The sequence below is a fragment of the Mesoplodon bidens genome, assembly GCF_964165515.1.
Source record: "Mesoplodon bidens genome assembly, chromosome: 3".
NCBI classification, from domain to species: Eukaryota; Metazoa; Chordata; class Mammalia; order Artiodactyla; family Ziphiidae; genus Mesoplodon; species Mesoplodon bidens.
Window position 1 is genome coordinate 91,000,204 of NC_138178.1, and position 23,236 is coordinate 91,023,439.

The window sequence follows — 23,236 nt, forward strand, 5'->3', positions numbered from 1 at the left end:
ATAAGGAAAACTATAGAGACAGTAAAAAGATCAGTGATTGCCAGGGGTGGGAGAAATTAATTGACCGAGCACATAGGAATTTTAGGGCAGTATAATGATGGATACATGTCATTATACATAGTATATACCTACAGAACAAAACACCAAGAGCAACCTTAAATTATGGACCTTGTTGATTATGATGTGTCAGTGTAGGTTCATCAGTTGTAACAAATGTACTACTCTGGTGAGGGATGTTGATAATGGGGGAGGCTATGTATGTGTGGGAGCAGGGGGTAGACATGAAATACCTGCACCTTCCCTTCAATTCTGCTGTGAACCTAAAACTGCTCTAAAAACATAAGGTCTTAATTAAAAGAAAAAAAAAACAGTAATAATAATACTGATATCTGGGCTCCATACTTACAGATTGTGATTTAGTTGGTCTGGATTGGTGCCTGGAAAGCCGGCGTGTTTTTTTTTTTAATAGACTTTATTTTTTAGAGCTGGTATTTTTTATTAAGTTCCACAGGTGATTCTAATGTGCATCGAGGGTGGAGAGCTACCAGTCTAAATAAGGCACCCGTCAATCTGCTCAGCTGAGTTCCTACAAGTCTTCACCCAGGTACCCTTGCTCCACTGGTTGGAATTATCCACACCTGTCATACCTCTATACGTCTTATAATTTTACCTCCTTACCTCAGGCCCCATTTACCAATTGGAAGAACCACTACCCAGTAAGTCTCAGCACAAGCAAATGCCTTCCTTAACACATACCTAAAGTTTTTTTTTTTCATATTGGAAGTTAGTTAGTTAGGCAGAAATATAGATAAATATTGGAGAGAAGGGAACACAGTTGGTGCACTGTTGGTGGGAATGTAAATTGGTACAGCCACTATGGAAAACATTATGGAAGTTCCTTAAGAAATAAAAACAGAGCTACCATACAATCTACCTAAGGATTTTTGTTCCCTGAACACAGTTTCCTATCACCTAGTTCTTTGGGCATAACTATGCTATACTCTTTATCAGGATATATTTTAATTGTTCAAGTGCATGTCTACCCCTCCACCAAGGCAATTTGAGAGCAGTGTTGTGTCTTATTCGTCTCGTCAGTACGTAGCACTAACTCACTCAAATTCATGGTCAAATTTTTTTAAATGCACAAATCTGGTCATCAAGTATAAATTATGCCTAGAAATTTTTTAATCTAGTATTTTTCATTTAGGTATGTTACTTGCTAAAATATGAAATCCTCCAGATACTTTTGCTCCCTCTTAAAGTCCGCACAGTCCTCATTTCTTAGCCCAGGGAACAGAATTCTGGTTAAAAGACAGAAGCCAGGTCTTCCAGCAGATAGCTGTGTCACCCTAAGTCATTTAACTTCTTGCAGATGCTGTTCCTCATTCGTAAAATGCAGATTACTGATGTCCCTTCCACTGTGAGCCAAACCCTATACGTCAGGAGTTCACACTGTTCTCCAAGTGATATTTGAAGATCATTTTCATGTTTGAACAAAGGGATTAGAAGAGGAGTGATATATAAGTATTAACACATCAAGTTTTACCAGCATTTTAATTAGTGAAACAAAATAACATAAAAACAGGCACAACCATGTCTCATACTGACAGGTGTTAAGTAAATATGATTTCATATGACAAAATGTCATCCGCTATAACAAATTTCCAATAATTCTGACAATTATCTTTCCAAAAATTTTCCAAAATTCTAAGAAACATTACAAATTGGAGGTTTACTCTAAATATGCATAGTTATCTTACTACCTAGTTTTGTGTGCAAAAGACAATAAAGACCTTAAATTTGACCAAGATGTTGATGCTGAACGTGAGAGTTCTTTCCTCCCCACCTCTAAGCTGCCAGCACCCCAACTACAGCTACAACCAAGACAGGTCAAACATGGAGACGTAGTGCACAAAGAAAAATTATAAAGAAGATGATATAACTACTGATTTATGTCCATAAAGCATAAAAGCTTATCAGTATTAAAAAGCAAGAAAACAGAATTTGGGATTAGTCCAATCCAAATGAGGCATCTTCAAACCTGAAAAAAAGAAAAAAAGAGTTATTAGCAAATACATTTATTTTCTTTGGATTACAGATAGCACTACCAAACTTTACCTAAGCTGTGCTATATAAATCACTGTTGGTAAAAGTAATAGCTGCAGACAATTTTCCAGACTCATTAAAAGAGCATATCCTACTAGTTTATCCCATTGGTTCCCCCACAACCTTAGAGGAAAGAATGCTGGTACTATAGTTCAGATCCTGGCTCTACCATTTAGTAACTGTGTGACTCTGGGCAGGTCACCCAAACTCTCACATGCTCTCGAAAATTACCTTCCCTGTCCTACAGTGTAACAGGAAATTTGAATAGGTTTTCAGTGCCAAGATACCCTGTGGAGTAAAATTTCCCAGAAAAGCTGGATTATCTGCCTCTGGCCTCGAACTGAAGATGCAGAGAAGTCCAACTGCTCCCTGTTTCATGCTGCTAGAGGTACTTGCAAAATACATCTGTTACGAAGTGAGAGAGTGGCATGGACATATATACACTACCAAATGTAAAATAGTGGGAAGCTGCCGCATAGCCCAGGGAGATCAGCTCAGTGCTTTGTGTCCACCTAGAGGGATGGGATACGGAGGGTGGGAGGGAGATGCAAGAGGGAGGAGGTATGGGGATATATGTATATGTATAGCTGATTCACTTTGTTATACAGCAGAAACTAACACAACATTGTAAAGCAATTATACTGCAATAAAGATGTTAAAAAAAAAAGATACATCTGTTATGGTAGCTTTACATTAGGTTACAACAATCTGTTTCCATTTCTTTCTTCTATTGGACTGGGAGCTTCTAGAGGCAACCACAGTGCCCACACACTTAGGAACGGTGCGTCTGCAGAACCATGTCACTCTTCCCTTCTGGCTAAATAACAAAGCAACTGCCATGCAAAGGAAGGGACGGTTCACTTTTGAAGGCCCAGAGATGCCCAAGGCAGAAACGGCAGAAGAAAGAGCAAACCCTTGCAGGTGCTGTGGGTAACCGCTGCCTCTGTCCTGTCACAGCACACCTGCAGCTCTTCTGTCCTCCCTTTAGAGGGTCAGTGATGCTGGCAGAGCCACACCCAGGGTCACATGCCTTCCTCATGCCACCCCACAGGAGAAGGGAATGTGACCCCATGGGGTTCTTCTCTGCCTGCTAAATTGCTACCCTGATGAATGTCCTCCAGACAGTGAGGGTTATCATATTAGAGCTGTCTATAACAGTCCCCAGGATAGTGACATTAAAAAAAGATTTTCTGGGGCTTCCCTGGTGGCACAGTGGTTAAGAATCCGCCTGCCAATGCAGGGGACACGGGTTCGAGCTCTGGTCCGGGAAAATCCCACATGCCGCGCAGCAACTAAACCCGTGCACCACAACTACTGAGCCTGCGCTCTAGAGATCACAAGCCACAACTACTGAGCCCACATGCCACAACTACTGAAGCCAGCGTGCCTAGGCCCGTGCTCCGCAACAAGAGAAGCCACCACAATAAGAAGCCAGCCCACCACAACAAAGAGTAGCCCCCACTCGCTGCAACTAGAGAAAGCCTGCGCGCAGCAACAAACACCCAACACAGCCAAAAATAAATAAATAACTTTATAAAAGAAAGATTTTCTTAAGATTAGAAACCCACCTCCATGATGCTGGTTAGTGGTCTCGATCTACAGAAAAGAAAATGGAGAAAGAAAAAGAGAAACAGTTAAGTTTCACTTTTGAAATACTATGTACTAACAAATGTCTAAAACTGTTATAAATAAAGCTGGCAGAAGAGCCCACTGTCCCTCACCGTGAGTGCCTTGTTAAGAAAAACCCAGCAGGTCCCCACCTTGCCTACTAGCCTTAGATCCCAAGCCAGCCAGAGAACTGCAGGAGTCTAGGATTGGAGGGCACCACCATAGCAGGGCTTACAGACAAGACCGGTGCCTTCCTGAGACTCTCCTTGGTCCTGAGTATCCCTGAGGCTATCAGGAAGGCCCAAGGAAGCCAGTAGGGAAGAACCATTGGGAGTGCCTGTGCACTTGTGGAAGTGCTGCTACTGCTCCCTGCTCTCACTACAGGGAAACCACTGTCTCAGTGACCACGCTGTGCAGAGATCTCTCAGCAGGTGCCACTAATCAGAGCTTTAATAACATTCCCTGATAATCCCAGTATGCAGATGTTTTTATATCAAGGCAGCTTTATGCTGTGGCTATGTTCAGATACAACTGTCAGCAGCTAAGGAAGGAACTTGAAAACTTACCCCACTTAACTATCTTGGGCTCTCTGAGAGTAACGTGTTTCACGCGGCAGCTATACTGATCCACTCCGTTGGGAGTGAACTCAGCGTGGACCAGAAGGTAGAAAGACCAGTCCTTGCTGAAAGACAGGTCTGATCGCTCCACTTCCATCTTCTCCCCATTCTTCAGCAAATCAATCTCAATCTGGGGTGGATGGAACCCAGACACATAGCAGTTCAGGTAATTTGGTTTTCCATTCTCTGCGGGGTGTCGTGAGTAAACCTGAACCTTCGGAGGACCTGAGGAGCAGCAGGGAAAGACAGATGAAATTGCAGAGTATTTCACTTGGGGCTACCTTGGTCTAAAGCTAGATCAGGCCCCAAATGTTTATATTTGATCCCCCATTTCTCCCAATTCCATTTCCCCTCATGCCAAATGAGCTTCCATTTTTCCAAAAGGCAGCCTCCATTTTCTGGGATAAACCATGACTTAGTATCTTTCCCACATAATTCCCCTACACATGCCTTTCAGGCTTTTTCTAGCAGATTTCTCTTAACATCTTCTTCTGTCAGTGGAGATTGTGCTGTATCTTTAATAATCTCTCTGTGGAGAATCTCAAGAACATTTCATGGCTCCTCCGCACCCACAGAATTCCTTATCATTCAAGAGTCTACATGATTTGGCTGTAATCTACGTATCAAGTTTCGTTTCTCACTTCACACTCCCTCCATATTAGCCACATCAAAAATTCCCGTTATTGTACACTGTTTCAACCCAGTCAGTTTTTTTCCCCTATGTTTACTCCTTTTTGTTTTGCCTCCTGCCTAGATCCAGACCGATCAGACTTCTCAATATGTGCCTAGTACAGTGCCTAGCACACAGCAATTGCTCTGTAAGTGGCAGGTGTAATTATTGTTACCTCCTTGCTCAGGTTCCTAACAGAGTCAACCCAAAGTATATTTCTACAAAACACAACCTCTTCATCGTTTCCAGAGTTTATATGACAAATCTCTATCTGAATGTATATCTGATTTCATGAGCTAGAAAACAAAGAAACAAAACTGAAACACCTACAGAAGCTGGCAAATACCTTAAATGAAGTAGTTGGGCTGGGTAAGAACAACACGGAAGGGTGAGGACTATGGCAAATGGGAGAGAACATACTCTCCATTAGGACCAGGTGGAGTAATGCATGTGACAGTGGAATTTCTATTTTTAATTAGCATGCTCAAGTGATTGCCATAATCTGCCAGGTTGGGAATATTGCATAATGCTACAGAATAGTGGCTTCCAAAATGGGATGCATGTCTAGACCCTCCATGGGGATGTGTAAAAAAAATATTATAAACTCTATTTCTATATTTTTCTTCCAAAGTGAAGTGTTACTGCTACTGAATATATAGACTGATATAAATATATGTATATAACCACTTAAATACAAGGGTACAAGATTATAAAGGGTACAAGATTATAAAGGGTACAAGATTATAAAGTTCAGGGTACAAGATTATAAAGTTCAGCTCATCCTCCATGTCCGGTGGTAGAGAGAAGGTGGAGTACCACATCACTCTGACCAGATGTATCGGTCTAGAAATGTCCCATCATCAAAGAAAAGGTCCCTAGGCCCACCAAGAGCTAGACTGGACATACCATGAAGCCCTGATATTTTTTCATAGTTCAAAGTGAAAATAATTCAGAAACCTCTTTGCATTTGAGCTTCTAATAATTAGAACATGTAGGTGCTAGAGTAGTGAGAGCACAGGTTCATCCCACCTGGAATTCTCTCTTTGAGGGAGCTAGGCAGTTTGTGGGTTTTTTTTTTTTTTTTGAAGAATATCACAATAGTGGCTTCTAAGAGGAGGAGGTATCAGAAGGCCTGGGTTTGAATCTGTCCTCAACCACTTACTGGCTCAGGTTTTTGGGGAGAGTTATTTGAGTTTCTGTAGTTTAATTGAAAAATTATCTACACCCAGAGTGAAGTAAAACCCACATAGGGGAAAGAGCAGAAAACAGATCCCCCAGAGGGAATCACAATTACATGTTTCTTGTATACGTTCCAGAAATGGCCTTGTATATCTTGCAGGCATGTATTACTTAGGAAATTTTCAAATGCAGAGAGTTTTTAATGTCGGCTTGCTATTTTTCTACAGCTATATGCCACCACAAATATCAATAATAGTGATAATACACACATTATGCTTCTTTTCTAAATAAATTTTAAACTAACTTCCTTTTTCTCATGAACAACAACAAACAAACACACACACACACAAAACCCGCTTCACAGAGCCTTTTGTAAGAGAAAAATCTGAGGGTCTGGTATATTGCAGGGTATTTAGGACGTAGTCAGTATCCATGGTGTTCCTGACAGACAGCTTCGGTAAGCATGTTGATTACTCTTATCCCTAGTTTTACAACCTTTCTGAATGATAAACCTTCGCTTACTCAAAACTGAAAGTAGAGACTCAGTTCATCTTGGAAAGAACCAGGCAAGGAGCCAAAGGAGGAACCCTCTGTGAAGAAAGGCAACAGGGGCCCATGTCCGCCCAGCTTGCTCCCCCCTCCCGAGAATCTCACCCCAGAAGGCTGTGAAAAACGCACGGATTACAGGCAAAGGGCTCACGACTCGCCAAATACTCTGGTCAGGCTCTACTGTCTGCCATTAATACCCTGCGTGATTAAGTTACTTCAGCTCTTCGAGCCTCCCTTTCGTCATCTGTGACAAGCTGATGATAAAGGCATCCTGTTAACATCGTACACGCATTTCACAATTAAATGACATACAGCACATAGCGCAAGTCAGTGAGCCGCCAACGGGTAGCTCTATGATTATTATTAAGAGCGACAGGTAGCGGGAACAAGAGAATGAACGACGTGAAGCGGTATGTAAACACCTCAGGACATTCCACAAGAGTCGCGTGCAACTTCCTCGCCGTGGTTTGGTCGTCGCGTATTTGGGGAAAGTGCAGAGCGGCAGCTGAACCGGGCGGGCGCCTGGAGGAAGCTCGAGGCCCTCGGGCTCCCAGAGGACGGATACACCCTGGCGGCGACTCCCCCAAAGCCCACGCGTGGTCTCCACCCATTCGCTGCCCCCAACCCAGCCCTTTGGGACCCGCCAGCCCGCCCTCTGTTCCCGCTGCGCGGGGGGAGCCAAAGGCCCCGCGAACCCGCGGAAGAGAACCCCTCCCCCACCTCGGTCGCTCTGTCCCAACCCACCCGGTGCCGGCGTGCCAGAGGTCCCCTCCCCCCATACCGGAGATTTGAAGCCGGCGTCCTGGGCTCGCACCCCCTCCCCACTCCCCACCCCCCCACCGCCTCCACAGCCCGAGAGAAAGCCGCGTACTACTCCACCGAGCCGGCAAGGAAAACTTGGGAGAGGGACCGGGGCGTACGGAGTTAGTGCCCAGTGGCTGCGAGCGGGACAGGGACGGGCTGGTGGAAGAGGGAAAAGGAGGAGGGGACACTCACGCGGGACGGCGTTCAGGCCAGACAGCGAGAGCAGCCCAAGCAGGACCAAGGTCACGAAGGGAGCCATCGCTTACAGGAGCAGCCCGGGTGGCGAAGTGACGGCCCGGTCCCGCGCCCGCACTTATAGTCCACGCCAGGCCACCAATCAGAACCCTGCCCGCCGGGCCGTCACCGGTCTCCTAGCGAGCGAGGCCCGGGCAGGTTAGAAAGAGGGACTTGCCGTTTGTCAGTTTCATTTTCTGACAAGTCTCGTGATGCTTAGGAAGGCAGGGTTGAACCGGGTGGATTCGCTGTCTGTACATCGGCGCCCTCTTATCAGGGGTGCGCGCCCAAGCTTGGGGCGCGGGCCGCCCCCCTGAGAACTTCAGTGTGGAGGAAGCTTCGCTTTTCGGAACAGCACCAGAAACGCTAAGGCACTTGCTCCCCAAGCATACCCCAGCGAGTTAGGAGCCTAGAACCTGGTTTTCGATCGGGAAAACTGAAGCCCAGAAAAATTAATAAGAGTAAGGACAGAGATTGAATGGTAGTGGGCAGAATCAGAACTTGGGTTCACAATTAGAGCCCGGAAATACGCTGTAGGGCTTCTGGATTCTTTGGGCGAGAAAAGTCGTCCAGAAACCTCGAGGCCTCATGAGGACAGCTCAGAGTGATAATACACACATTATGCTTCTTTTCTAAATAAATTTTAAACTAACTTCCTTTTTCTCATGAACAACAACAAGCAAACAAACACACACACACACACAAAAACCCGCTTCACAGAGCCTTCTGTGAGAGAGAAAAATCTGAGGGTCTGGTATATTGCAGGGTATTTAGAACATACTCAGTCAGTATCCATGGTGTCCCTGACAGACAGCTTGTGTAAGCATGCTGATTACTCTTATCCCTAGTTTACAACCTTTCTGAATGATAAACCTTCGCTTACTCAAAACTGAAAGTAGAGACTCAGTTCATCTTGGAAAGAACCAGGCAAGGAGCCAAAGGAGTCGCCGCCAGGGTGTATCAGTCCGCTGGGAGCCCGAGGGCCTCGAGCTTCCTCCAGGCGCCCGCCAGGTTCAGCTGCCGCTCTGCACTTTCCCCAAATATGCGACGACCAAACCACGGCGAGGAAGTTGCACGCGACTCTTGTGGAATGTCCTGAGGTGTTTACATACCGCTTCACGTCGTTCATTCTCTTGTTCCCGCTACCTGTCGCTCTTAATAATAATCATAGAGCTACCCGTTGGCGGCTCACTGACTTGCGCTATGTGCTGTATGTCATGTAATTGTGAAATGCGTGTACGATGTTAACAGGATGCCTTTATCATCAGTTGTCACAGATGAGGAAAGGGAGGCTCGAAGAGCTGAAGTAACTTAATCACGCAGAGTATTAATGGCAGACAGTAGAGCCTGACCAGAGCATTTGGCGAGTCGTGAGCCCTTTGCCTGTAATCCGTGCGTTTTTCACAGCCTTCTGGGATGAGATTCTCGGGAGCAAGCTGGGCTGTCCAGAGTGAAGGAGGACCTTCTTGCTTCCTGAGTCCCTTCAGGGAAAACCCTGTGCGGAGAAAGTCTGGCCTGTATCTTGCCTCTGTAGTTTAGGTAATTTTCTTTGTTTTGTTGATTTGTGGGGAAATGACCCCTGATAGTAAAAGGTAAAAGCAGTAACTGCTTAGAGCGTTAGACTTTTGAAGAACATCATTCCCTTCGAATTACCACACTAGAATGGTGCTTGGCATGGAGTAAATACTTGGTAAACTGACTGAATGAGTGAATGGATGGATGGATGGAAGGATGGATGGATGAACCTACGAATGAAGGAACGAACGAACATGCGAGGGAATACGTGAGTAAACATTAGGATGTAGGAATTACCCCGTTACATTTTTATGGATAGGAAAACAAAGGCTAAGTGTTAGGTTTCAGCTGGGCCTGATTCATTTGTCATTCGTGCTTCAGACACTGGGAAGATAGAGGACTGGGCAATTTTAGTGAGAAATTGGGTTGCATCTGCTGTGGGCCCAGCCAAAGAAGTTAGGCCTACTGACTCTAAGAGCGTGTCAGTGTTAGACTCCTTAAGGAAACCTCCACTCCAGAGATACCATAAAAAGATGCTGACATCACCTGGTGGCTGAGTCCAGGGATCTTTTCTGAGTGGAACACTCAGAAGAGGGAGTGAACCATGGGACGGGGAGGGGCAGAGATCTTGGAAATCACCCTAGTTTGCACTTGAAGGGAGTTGGGTGGTGCTTCCCCAAAGAGCACAACAAATGTCATCTGGATTTCTTTTACATGTTTTTAGACGTTTCAACTATCCCTGCTGTGGTGGTTGTGTCTAAACTAGAAAAAGGATATTCTCTGCAGACCTAATGAAAGGAGATAATGGCACAGAGAGAGCCCCAGGGAGCACAGAGGGAGTGTTCAGTAATGATTAAGAAGTGTATATGATTATTGATGCTAGTTACCTATTTTTTCTACCAGCTCTCTATAACTCTCTTGAAATGAAAGAATAATGGTTAGGCATAAAGTTATGAGTAAGGACACTCCTGCCCCTCCCTTTTGTTTGTTTGTTTGTTGTTAACTCATTTAAGGGTCTTAACGCCTGGAATGTTAGTGTTGAATTGTTTTCTAGTGCCTTGGGAGTATAGGAAGAGACAGGGCTAGTGGTCACCTCTATATTCCTTGTTTACCACATCACAGACAAATACTGGAGTACTTAAAATTCTTAAAAGATAGAATCTGATCTATTCACTTGGAAAACAAGTTTTAAAAACACTTTTTTTAAAAAACAGTGAAGGGGCCTCCCTGGTGGCGCAGTGGTTGAGAGTCCGCCTGCCGATGCAGGGGATACGGGTTCGTGCCCCGGTCTGGGAGGATCCCATATGCCGCGGAGCGGCTGGGCCCGTGAGCCATGGCCGCTGGGCCTGCGCATCCGGAGCCTGTGCTCCGCAACGGGAGAGGCCACAACAGTGAGAGGCCCGCATACCGCAAAAAAAAAAAAAAAAAAAAAAACAGTAAAGACAGAGAAAATTATATTTTTTCAGTTTTTTTTTTTTTTAAAGGAGATCACTTTGCCTACGAGGGCAAACTTCTGGAAATGTACAAACATGGCCTTTTAACAGTGTTATCTCCCATTAGTGGGATGAATGACAGAATTTTTTTTTTTTGGCCTAATGACTTTTCTAAAAAAATTTTTTACAATAAATGTTATTCATAATAGTAAATATTTTCTGAATGTGGAAGAACTGGGACTTCATACACTCTTGTTGGGAATGGGAAATGGTACAACTACTTTGGATAACAGTTTCACAGTTTTTAAAAAAGTTAAACATATGCTGTCCATATGACCCAACCACTCCACTCTAGGTATTTACCCAAGAGAAAATGAAAGTGTATTTTCATGATGAGGACTTGTACAAAACTGTTCAAAGCAGCTTTATTGGTAACAGCCAGAAATTGGAAACAATCCAAACTTCCATCAACAGGCGAATGGATGAACAAACTGTGACAGCTATCCATACGATGGAATACTATCAGCAATAAACAAGGCATGGAGGCTTCCCTGGTGGCGCAGTGGTTGAGGATCTGCCTGCCAATGCAGGGGACATGGGTTCGAGCCCTGGTCTGGAAAGATCCCACATGCCGCGGAGCAACTAGGCCCGTGAGCCACAACTACTGAGCCTGCGCGTCTGGAGCCTGTGCTCTGCAACAAGAGAGGCTGCGACAGTGAGAGGCCCCCACACTGCAATGAAGAGTGGCCCCCGCGCACCGCAACTAGAGAAAGCCCTCGCACAGAAACAAAGACCCAACACAACCAAAAATAAATTAATAAATAAGAAAAAAATCATTGGATAGACAAGGCATGAACTATTGGTAAACAGAATAATGGATGAAATAATGAGGCTGAAGGAAAAAAGCAAGACAAAAAAAGAGTACGTGCTGTATGATACTTTTTATTTAAAACTCTAGAAAAAGCAGGCTAATCTATGTAAAAGATGGTTGATTTCCAGAGGGTGGAGGGAGCATCAGGAGCCTAAGGACACTTTATCCATTATCTTGAGTATGATGATGGTTTCTCAAGTGTATACATGTAGTAGAACTTATTAAAGTGTATACTTTAAGTGTAATTTATCATACGTCAATTATACATCAGTAAAGCTCCTTTTATTATTTTTTTTTTGGGAGGGGGGGTACGCGGGCCTCTCACTGTTATGGCCTCTCCCGTTGTGGCGCACAGGCTCCGGACGCTCAGGCTCAGCGGCCATGGCTCACGGGCCCAGCCGCTCCGCGGCATGTGGGATCTTCCCCAACCGGGGCATGAACCCATGTCCCCTGCATCAGCAGGTGGACTCTCAACCACCGCGCCACCAGGGAAGCCCAGTAAAGCTCCTTTAAAAAGAAAATAACCTAATAAGACTCTGCGCTTCCAGTGCAGGGGGCATGGGTTCAATCCCTGGGCAGGGAAGTTCCACATGCCGCGTGGTGCAGCCAAAAACAAAAACAAACAAACAAACAAACAAAACCTAAAAGCACAGGTACCTGTATCTTTGTTAGGCCAAGGAAGAATGAAGTCCTTTAACAGAAAGAAAAAGAAGGATATTGAAGTGGGGAGAAAATAGGAATAGGTTAAATCTCAAATGAGTTGGGTTGCACCTCAGTGAATCTCAGTCAGCACTTTTCTGAGGTGAATTCATCAAACAGCCAGAAAATCCAGGCCCCCTGGAAGGAGAGGAACAAGCACATGTAGGACATTTGTGCCTGAGTTCTTTTAAATGTTATGTCACTAATCAAAGTGTGGTACAGGCATCACAACATCAGCAACACCTAGAAGCTCTTAGAAATGGAGACACTCAGACCCATCCTAGACCTACTAAATCATAGCCTGCATTTTAACAACATCCCAGGTGATTTGTATACACATTAAAGTTTGTGAAGCTGCTGACCCAAACTACACAACAATCCAGAAGGTAGGTCTTACTTTCTTTTACAGATAAAGAGACAGTTTCAGAGAATTAAGATGCTTGTCCACGTTAGCTCTGAGCTATGATTCAAATGCTGGTCCATGGGATTCGAAAGGCCTCATAATGTCCACTTGACAACCACTTCTGAGAAAGGGTTCACGGGAAACCGTTCATTGGGTGGCTTGGATCAGGGCAATGATTAAAAGCATATGAGAAGGTGCAGAGAAGCAGGAACAAGTAACACAATGTATGGTAGTTTTTATTTAACTCACATTTGTTTTTGTCTGCCCACAAAAATAATATATGCATGTGGTAGAAAATTGGAACAATCAAAAAACTATAGGGAATTCCCTGATGGTCCAGTGGTTAGGACTCCAAGCTTCCACTGCAGGGGCCCTGGGGTTTGATCCCTGGTTGGGGAACTAAGATCCCACAAGCTGCACAGCGTGACCAAAATAAATAAATTAATTAAAAATAAATAAAAATAAATAAAAAATAAGAAAAACTATAGAGAGGAAAATTAAAACCACAGTGACCCTCCAACCCAGAGAGAACTATCATTAAATGGTTTAATTTAATGAGTCTGAAGGCAGTTGCCTGCTCAGAAGTCCATCCTGAAAGTATGTCTTTATGTGTGTAACTGAGTCACTTTGCTGTGCAGCTGAGATTGACACAGCGTTGTAAGTCAACTATACTTCAATTAGAAAAATAGCATTAACAAAAAAGTCAATCCTGGTTAGATCTGTTTTGGGGCTGGCAATCCTCAGTCTTCTGTGTTAAATCCCATTGAATACAGCCAATGTCAGTTGAGTGCAGGCTTTGTGGCAAATGGATATACTGTAAGGATAAATCAGAAGATGCCAGACTGCCAACCAGGAGAATCCAATCTAGAGTTCAAATCAGCCCAATAATTAATTTATTAGCAGCCACCTAAGGTGTTCATGCCGCCTGAATTCTCAGATTTGTGCTGTTACAAATCAGGCAACAGACCCAAAGGAAATGGGACACAGAGGGGAGCTGTTTTGTTTCCTGATAGTTACGAAGTCAGACGCCATACAAAGGAGGGAAAAAACCTCACAAGATCCCGGGAAGGCAAGTACTCTTCACACTAATTGAGGGAGAGTATGTGGGAAGCTTAAAGTTGAGACAGGTGAAGTATCTCGTTGGTGAGGGGTATCTCTGCCTCACAGGCTTGTGTGTAACCACCACGCTCTTTCAATTGCCAGGGTGATTTTATTGGGAAAACCACACAGACTTGGTATAAAATAAATCAAGCAGCACAGAACTATAAACAGTAGTAACTACAGTGTTTCAAGCACTTTTTTTTTTTTTTTTTTTTTGCGGTACGCGGGCCTCTCACTGTTGTGGCCTCACCCGTTGCGGAGCACAGGCTCCGGATGCGCAGGCTCAGCGGCCATGGCTCACAGGCCCAGCCGCTTCGCGGCATGTGGGATCTTCCCAGACGGGGGCACGAACCTGTGTCCCCTGCAACGGCAGGCAGACTCTCAACCACTGCGCCACCAGGGAAGCCCAAGCACTTTTTATTTTTAATTACAATTCTGATAATGAATGTATGTCTGTTGCAAAAATACAAACAGTCAGGGGTCTACTGAGTGAAAGTGAAAGTTGCCTTCCTGTGTCTCTTCCCATCTCACTGTCCTCTCCTCAGGAAACGTTGTTAAGCTTTATATATTGTATATAGTTTAGAAGGTGAGGAATTTTAAAATTATAACTACAGAGACTGCTATTATTATGTGTTAAGAACTCAGTGCCCACTAAAAGCATAAAGGGAGTTAGAGGTAGCATCCGTCCTCAGCTTGGATGGAGAGAGGGTTAGGGAAATGCTGAAGCCAAGACCCCGTGACACTGTGGGGACAACAGGACAATCTCAGGAGCCACGGATTGGGCACGGTCCCTGGGGAATGCTACGCCCAGTGACTAAGTTACTGGCACAGCCTCCTTTCATGGGTGTTTTCCTCTCATAGGTCCTTGGGTTTGCATTTCAGAACCTACTTAAAACTGCAGAATTCCTACTTGGATTTTCTATCCTGCCTTGGATTCTATTCAGCACTATTAAAAATGAAGACTCTCCTTCAAATGCCCTTTTTCCCTTTTGGCAAATTCCTGTAAGCCTCGCCTTCTCACTTTCCACATTGCTTGGCTGACACTTGCCTCTGGCCAGTTACAGTGTGTGGTCCTTTCTGGCTGTCCCCTGCTATGTTGAGCCTGCATCAGATCCTTTCCTCTCTACTCTCTGGTGTCTTGGACCTTTCAAACTCTTCTTCTAAAAGAGGACTGTGAAGAAACCAGTGCCTTGAGAGTTGAGTCGGTGAGGTGGGCTCTACCATCTCCCCGAAGAAGCCAGGCTATGAATGGTGGGGTGCGGCTCAGAGAGAATTCATTCAGCATTTATTGGGGACAAGGGAGATTCCACAAAATTTGGATCATTCTATAAATACTTACTGAACTTGCTTATTTCCATTTCATAATATATCATCGATACTACCCATGTCGTTATGTACAGAGCTGCCTACTTATCGTCAACAATATTATACTTTTCTCCTTACCATACCTTGTGGTAGGGAGAGTAATGCCTCCCCCCCTCCCCACAAAAAAGATGTTCATAGCCTAATTCCTGGAACCTGTGAATATTGTACCTTATATGGCATAAAGGGCTTTGCAGGTGTGATTAAGGTTAGGGGCCTTGAGATGGGGAGATTATCAGAGATGATTGGGGTCAACCCAGTGTAACCACATGGGACTTAACAGCAGAGAACTTTGGGACTTCCCTGGTGGTCCAGTGGTTAGGACTCTGAGCTTCCACTGCAGGGAGCACCAGTTTGATCCATGGTTGGGGAACTAGGATCCTGCGTGCCCCGCTGAGTGGCAAAAAAAAAAAAAAAAAAAAAAAAAAAGCTGGGAACTTTCCTGACTGTGGTCAGAGGAAGATGTGACTACAGAAGTACGATCAGAGAGATGCAGCATGCTGGTTTTGCAGATGAAGAAGGGACCATGAGTCAAGGAATGTAGGCAACTTCTAGAAGGTGGGAAAGGTAAGGACGTGGAATCTCCCATAGTCTGCAGAAAGGAAAGCAGCCCTGCCTTAACTTTAAGCCCAGGAGACTTGTGTTGGACTTCTGACTTACAGAACTGTAGGATGATAAATTGTGTTGTTTTAATCCATCAGGTTTGTGGTATTTATAACAGCAGCAAGAAAAAAAGAAACAAACCCCATTTTTACTGCTCCAGAATCATACAGTTTTAGGCCTTGGTTGCCAGGAGCCTAGCTCAGTGTAAATATTTGCCTTTTCAATGTTGTCTTTACCAGTCGGTTAACCAGATCTGGCCACACAGCTCATTTTGGGTACTCTCGTGTGAGGGAGGGCTATCATCAGCTCAACAGCTGAGGGGGAAGGAGTTCTGCTGTAGCCTGGCTTGGTCAGGAGCCTTGGTCCTCCCCCTCCTACCACTGCCCTGACTGAGCTGGGTCAGCCCCAGTGATGTGGGCCCAGCTGGCCCTGACCTTTCTGGACTATTTCTCCGACACCACACACCCAGTGGGCCAAACTACTCCTGCTGTACCTGCTGTTGCCAGTGCTGAGCAGGGAAGGAGAGTAAGAAGAGGAGCCCTCTAGTCGCCAGGACAAAAGTACCCCAAAGCTTTGGCTTCTTTCTTCTTAGCCTGGCCCCAGCCTATCCACCAGGCCTCAGTGTTCACAGCAATCATTCAGGTTCTACAAACCTTTACTGTCACCTTGCTAGGTGCTGGGCACTGGGCTGGTCTGGGAAAAACTCTTTCTTCAAAGAATTCATGGACTCTGGTTTATATACCTTTAATAGACTATGATTCCAGGAAAGCAACCTGTTCCACATGGAGGGGTCAAAGAGCCTGTGAAAGACTTTGGAGCCAAGAAAAAGAATGTGGACTTAACCTTTAGACCGTGACGCTGGTGCCAGTGGAACTGAGGTTTGTTTTTTTTTTTTTTCCTTGTGGTTTTCTTTTGAGCGTTTTTTGTTTGATATTTTAAAAAACTTTTCCACTTAGCTTAATTTTTTCCAATTATAAAATTAATATCCATTGTGAAAAGTTCACACAATATAGGTAAAAATAAAGATAAAAATTTAAATCACCTGTTAATCCTCCATCCAAAAATATCCACTGCTAATGAATTGATGTTTGTTCCCAGACGTTGTCTATTCATATACAGATAAAAGCATGGATATATATGTTTGGAAAGATGTAATCATTCTGCCCATATTTCTTTGCAACAGCTTTTTTATTTAATGATGTGTCATGGACAATATATCTCTTTCTATAATAAAAGATGTACATAGTTTTTTCATACGTTCATAGCCTTTCATTATATGAATATTCCATATTTTTATCCAATCCTGTATTGGGGATGTTTCCAGTTTTTTCTGTTATAACTCATCCTGCACACTATGAAACTGCCCTCTGGTCCATGAACTATTCAGTGGTCATGGTAGTGGTGTCAGCCATTCAGGTTTTATGCTAATCCATCTATTTGAAAGTAAGCAGAAAAGTAGAACTTACTCCAATCTATTTAACATTTTATAAGGGGGGCTGAAATGCAATAAACTGTCACAGTAGAGATTATTAATAGTCTTATAACCATGACAAAAGAGCTCTAACTTGCATTTTTAATGTAGAGAATTAGCTTCACTTTTAATTTTATTCAGAAGTTCTGTAAAGCCTGTGTGCTTCAGCTGAACACAGGATGTGGGCACAGAACCCAGAATCGCCGAGGGGCTAGATGAGGCACAGATGAGTCTCAGGTTTTGCTACCAGCAGTCCTGAGGTGCTTGTTTTTGTTGTTGTTTCCTTTTCTTTTTAGTCCTGAGCTTCTGAACCAGTTTTCCATTTACAGCAGCCAAGAAGATATGGGATTATCTGTGTAACTCATGCAAAAGTGTTTTTAACTTGAACATCTGGCTTCTACATTCTGAGTGTAGTACCCATGTGTGGGTAGCCAACTCAAGCTCACGGGACCCGGTGAAGGGCAAGCATCACCAGGTGGACTTTAGGAGTCCACAAGCACCCTGCCCTGAAGCACTGAGAACTTGGCTGCTCAGTAATTGCCTCAAGATCCACCCAGGGATTTCCTATCCAATTTAATGGAGCAAAGCTTAGGGATTGAAGAGAACAGAACCTCACAAAATTCCTATTAAGGGTGTAGAAAACAGGGACCCTCTTTTTAAATATCTGCTCCCCAATAGTGACCCTAATAAACTGTACTCACAACCATGGATGGTTAAAAATGCACTTTAATTCTCTTGCCCTTTCAAGGGTTTTCTTTCTCATGAGTTTGTGTTCTGACATTTCTACCAGGATGCAGTGGTTGGGGATGCTGGCCCTTTAACAGGGGAGCAGGGGAGGGGCTGGGAATCTTTTTTTTTTTAAGAGGATGTATTTTGTTTTTTTTAATTTTATTTATTTCTTGGCTACGATGGGTCTTGTTGCTGCACGCGGGCTTTTATCTAGTTGCTGCGTGGCAATGTGCAAGCTTCTCATAGCGGTGGCTTCTTTCGTTGCAGAGCACGGGCTCTAGGCAGGCAGGCTTCAGTATTGCGGTGCATGGGCTCAGTAGTTGTGTCTCGTGGGCTCTAGGGCGCGTGGGCTTCAGTAGTTGTGGCGCACAGGCTTCATTGCTCCACAGCATGTGGGAATCTTCCTGGACCAGGGATCGAACCTGTGGCCCCTGCGTTGGCAGGCGGATTCTTAACCAGTGGGCCAACAGGGAAGCCCTGATTTGCATTTTCCTAATGACTCATGTGTTGAACATGTTTTCAAGTGCTTATTGGCCATTTATATATGACTTTGGAGAAATGTCTACTTAAATCCTTTGTTTACTTTGTAATTGAGTTATTTGTTTTTATTGTTGAGTTCTAAGAGTTCTTTATATATTCTAGACCTTTCTGAGATATATGATTTGTAAATATTTTCTCCTCTTCTATGGGTTGTCTTTTCACCTTCTCGATGGTGTCCTATGAAACTCAAAAGTTTTTAAAAGTCAGTTTTTACCTTTTTCGGGTCACTTGTGCTTTTGGTGTCATGTCTAAGAAACCATTGCCTAATCTGAGATCATGAAGTTTTTTCACAAGAGTTTTATAGTTTTAGCTCTCACATTTAGGTCTTTGATGGATTTTGATTATTTTTTGTGTATGGTATGACTAACAGACCCAACGTCATTCTTTTGCATGTGGATATTCCATTTTTCCAGCACCATTTGTTGAAAAACTTACCTTTATATACTACAGAATATCACTGTAGAACATTTGAGTAATAGAGGAAAAAAGGAAATTTGTCACTTATAAATCTATTACTCAAAGTGATCTTGTTTGCTATTAGGATTATTTCCTTATAGTTTTTTCTTAAATATTAATGTTAACAATCAGGTGTTATCTAGTTAATCTTATCAGTTTTATAGGTAAGTAGTGTTATTATTTCCATTTTACAGATGAGGGAACACAGAGAGATTGGGAATTCTAATTCAGATGTACTTGGGCAGTAAGTGGTAGTGCCAGGATTTGAACCCAGGCAGTGTGACTGCAGAGCCTCTGCACTTATACAATGTGCAGGTGTGTGTGAGTTAAATTATTATTTTGTGGTATTACAGCATTGTTCTAGCCTTAGTCTCCCCCTACATACAAATGAGTGAATATGTATGATTTAATTGATAACAACAATAATAACAAAACACATACTCTTGTTCCCACCATCCAGGCAAGAACTCAGGTATCTCCAATATCTTTAAATGTGTGCCCCTCCTGTTGAATGTGTGTGCCCATCCCCATTCTATTCCCTTACCTTGCCAGCCTCAGAGTTAACTACCATTCTGAAAATTTCTACCATTCCCTGTTTTTCTTGATCTGACTTACTCCATATAAATATATACCCAAATAATGCTATTTAGTTTTGGCTACTGTTGAGTTTTGTATAAAATGGAATCACTGTATATAATTTGGGGGGACTTGTTGGGTTTTTCTTCACTCAACATTTTTTGTGATTCATCCATGTTAATTTTTATAACAACAATTCATTCAGTTTCACCCCTGCATAGCATTCCATTGTCTGAATGTATCTTTATCCAACTTTAGATTGTTTCCATTGTTTGCTGTTAAACAATGTTGCAGTAAAGTTTTTCTTTTAACAGATCTTTATTGGAGTATAATTACTTCACAATACTGTGTTAGTTTCTGTTGTACAACAAAGCAAATCAGCCATATGCCTACACATTTTATACATCTATTGCAGCCCGTGTGCAAGAGTTTCTCTATGTTAGTAGTAGAATTGCTGGGTCATAGGGCATGTGCATCTTTAATTTTACTACATAATACTCTAGTTTTCCAAAGTTGTTTTATCAGTTTATGCTCTCAACAGCAATGTAATAAGTTCTCATTGGGGTATGTCTTTGCCAACACTTAGCATATCCAGATTTTTAAAACTTTTGCCTATCTGATGGTATGATGGGTTTTAATTTGCATTAGTGTTAAACAACATATATATATGGTGTGGAGTTTTTTGTAAAATGACTGTTCAAGTCTTTTGCCTGTTTTTCTCTTGGGGTGTTGCCTTTTTCTTAGTGATTTGTAGTGTTTGATATACTCTAGATACCAATCTTTGTTGTAGGTATGGTGAATATATTCAGATCTGTGGCTTGACTTTTTACTTTTTTTGTGAGGTCTCTAATTTTAATGTAGTTCTAAATTTTAATGAGATTAATCAATCAGTCTTTTGCTATATGCATGTAATTTGTGACTTCTATGTTGAGGTCATAAAAATGGTTTTATATTTTTTTCCTATGTTTAAAATTTTTGAATCTTGCATCTAAATCCTTTTCCGATGGATCTTACATTTGTTCATAGTGTGAGGTAGGGACCTATTTTCCCCCCACATATTGAGAACCATTTGTCTCAGCACTTTTTTTTTTTTCATAAGTCCTTCCTTTTACCATTGATCTGAAATGTCTTGTATGTCAAGTTTCCATAGATGCATGAGTTTGTTTCTGGTCTCTTTTCTATTCCATTGGTCTTTGTCCATCCCTGGGCCAATTCCATTCTGTTTTAATTATAAATCTCTCACTTTATTATTCTTCAGGTGTGTCTTTGTCTTTCTTCCTCCATTAACCCTCTTCCATATTTTAGGAACAGTTTGTCAAGTTTCATGAAAAGCTATTAAAATTTTGTTAATAATTACATTAAGTCTATATATCAAGTTGGGAAGAAGTGATATCTTTAGGATATTTAATCTTCCTATCCATAAACATTCTCTCCCCATTTTTTTAAGTCTTCGTTAATTTCCTCCAATAACACAATTCCTACAATTTTTCCATTAAGAGCTTCCATTAACATCTTTTGTTAGCTTTATATTGGTGTATGCATTTATATTTAAACACTGTATATATTTAAATTTGTGTGTATTTAAATTTAAATACTATTACTTGAACATATATAGCATATATATTTATATATACTTAAGTACTATGTATATTGCTATTATAAATTAAATATTTTTAATTTACATTTTGTTACCAGTATAAATGCATTTAACTTTTATGTTGATTTTTCTGTCCAGCAAATTTGTTAAATTCTCTTATTAATCCTAATAATTCATCTTTTATACCTTATTGACATTTCTATATAATCTATATATAACATCAAAATAATATAATTTTGTTTCTTCTCTTCAAATCCTTATTCATTTTACTTTTTTTCCTTGTCTTAATTTGCTGCTGGGACCTCTAGTATAATATCACTCAGAAGTAGCATTGGGCCTCCTTATCTTATCTCTGATTTTACCTGTAAAATACCGATATCTCTCTATTAATGTGTGTATGTGTCTGTTTATGTGTGTTAAGAAAACCTTATAAGTCTAAGTAAATTAGCCTGTTTTTCCTCCAGCTATGAGTTTTTTATCATAAACTCATTGAGTGTTGAAATTTAATTGAACACTTATTCTGAATCTTTGAAATAAGCATATAAATCATCTCCTTTAATCTGTTACTGTAATAAACCACATTAATCAATTTTATGATTTTTAATGTGAAATATAACATTCCTTTAAAATGTACAGAATATATGTACATTTAACAAAAAATTACAAAGCAAAATCTCTTGTAACCACCATCCATGTCAAGAAATAAAACATTACTAGCACTCCATAAACTCCTGTGCCCTCTACTAGTTAGATATTAAATATTCAGTTTATGTGCTTATTTACGTTGATTTATTTTTACACAGAACTGATACATTTCCTTTGCTCTTCCTTTCTGCTCACATTTTAGGCCTTCTCTCTGCCTGAAGTGCATCATTTAGAATCTCCTTTAGTGAGGATCTAAAGGGTACTGAAATCTGACTTTTTATCTAATGATGTTTACTTTGCTGTAATTTTTTAAAAGATATTTTTGTTGTGTATGGAATTCTAGGTAGGCAGTTGTTTTACTACATTCATGATTACTTTCTGCTATGTTCTGGATCCCACTGACATTGAGAAGTCAGCTGTTGTTCCTTTGAGAAGCTGAACACAATGTTTTACCACTGTTTTAATTAGTGAAACAGACAAAATAGGCACAACCAAGTCTCTCTCTAACAGATATAAAAGGTAAATATGAATTTTATATGGCAAAATGTTTTATCCACTATAACAAATTTCCATAATTCTGAAAATTATCTTTCAAAATTTTTCCAAAATTCTAAGAAAAATTACAAATTGGAGGTTTACTCTAAATATACATACTATCTTATTATCCAGTTTTGTATGCAGAAGAGACTGAAGAGTTCAGATTTGACCAAGATGTTGATGTTAAACCTGAAATTCCGTCTTCCCCACCTCTAGGCTGCCAGAGCCCCCACTATAGCTACCTGCCAAGACAGGTCAAACATGGAGACGTAGCACCCTAGGTAGAATTATAAGAAGATGATATTTGTGGTAACATCAATACAACTTCTGATTTATATGCATAAAGCATAAAAACATATCAGCATTAAAAAGCAAGACAACAATAACTAAATCACTTTGCTATACAGCAGAAGTTCACAACATTATAAATCAACTATACTTCAATAAAATAAATTTTAAAAAAGAAAAGAAAAAAGAAAATTAAAAAATAAAAAGCAAGACAACAGAATCTGTAATTAGTCCAATCCAAATGAGGCATCTTCAAACCTGAAAAAAAGAAAAAAAGGAATATTAGCAAATAGATTTATTTTATTTGGATTACAGATAGCACCACTAAACTTACCTAACTTGTGCTGTATAAATCACTGTTGGTAAAAGTAGTAGGTGCAGGTGATTTTCCAGATCCATTAAAAGAGCATATCCTACTAGTTTATCCCACTGGTTCCCCCACAACCTTAGAGGAAAGAATGCTGGTACTATAGTTCAGATCCTGGCTCTACCAGTTAGTAACTGTGTGACTCTGGGCAGGTCACCCAAACTCTCGCATGCTCTCGAAAATTACCTTCCCTGTCCTACAGTGTAACAGGAAATTTGAATAGGTTTTCAGTGCCAAGATACCCTGTGGAGTAAAATTTCCCAGAAAAGCTGGATT

General features: G+C 41.8%; 2 protein-coding genes and 1 long non-coding RNA gene across 4 annotated transcripts in view; 1 reads left to right on the forward strand and 2 right to left on the reverse strand.

Annotated features, from left to right (window-relative positions):
- Nucleotides 1-22,663, forward strand: LOC308613540. The gene is made up of 2 exons (XR_014015263.1): nt 1-1,889; nt 22,560-22,663. It is a non-coding gene; the product is annotated as an uncharacterized lncRNA (long non-coding RNA).
- Nucleotides 1,536-7,872, reverse strand: LOC308613538 (beta-2-microglobulin). Of its 2 annotated transcripts, XM_081227191.1 has the most exons (4): nt 7,726-7,872; nt 4,281-4,556; nt 3,675-3,702; nt 1,536-2,041 (listed from the first exon to the last, which is right to left on the reverse strand). In XM_081227191.1, exons 1-3 carry the CDS (start codon nt 7,790-7,792, stop codon nt 3,689-3,691), a joined length of 357 nt encoding a protein of 118 aa, XP_081083317.1. In that variant the 5' UTR covers nt 7,793-7,872; the 3' UTR covers nt 1,536-2,041; nt 3,675-3,688. The 2 variants fall into 2 exon arrangements, with proteins under 2 accessions (XP_081083317.1, XP_081083316.1); XM_081227190.1 differs by lacking the exons at nt 1,536-2,041; nt 3,675-3,702 and having other exon boundaries at nt 4,234-4,556.
- Nucleotides 21,407-23,236, reverse strand: part of LOC308613539 (beta-2-microglobulin-like) — a 7,298-nt gene continuing 5,468 nt past the window's right edge. Inside the window, exon 4 of the mRNA XM_081227193.1 lies at nt 21,407-22,851. The gene's annotated coding sequence lies outside the window, so the exon portion shown is untranslated. The remainder of the gene's footprint in view (nt 22,852-23,236) is intronic.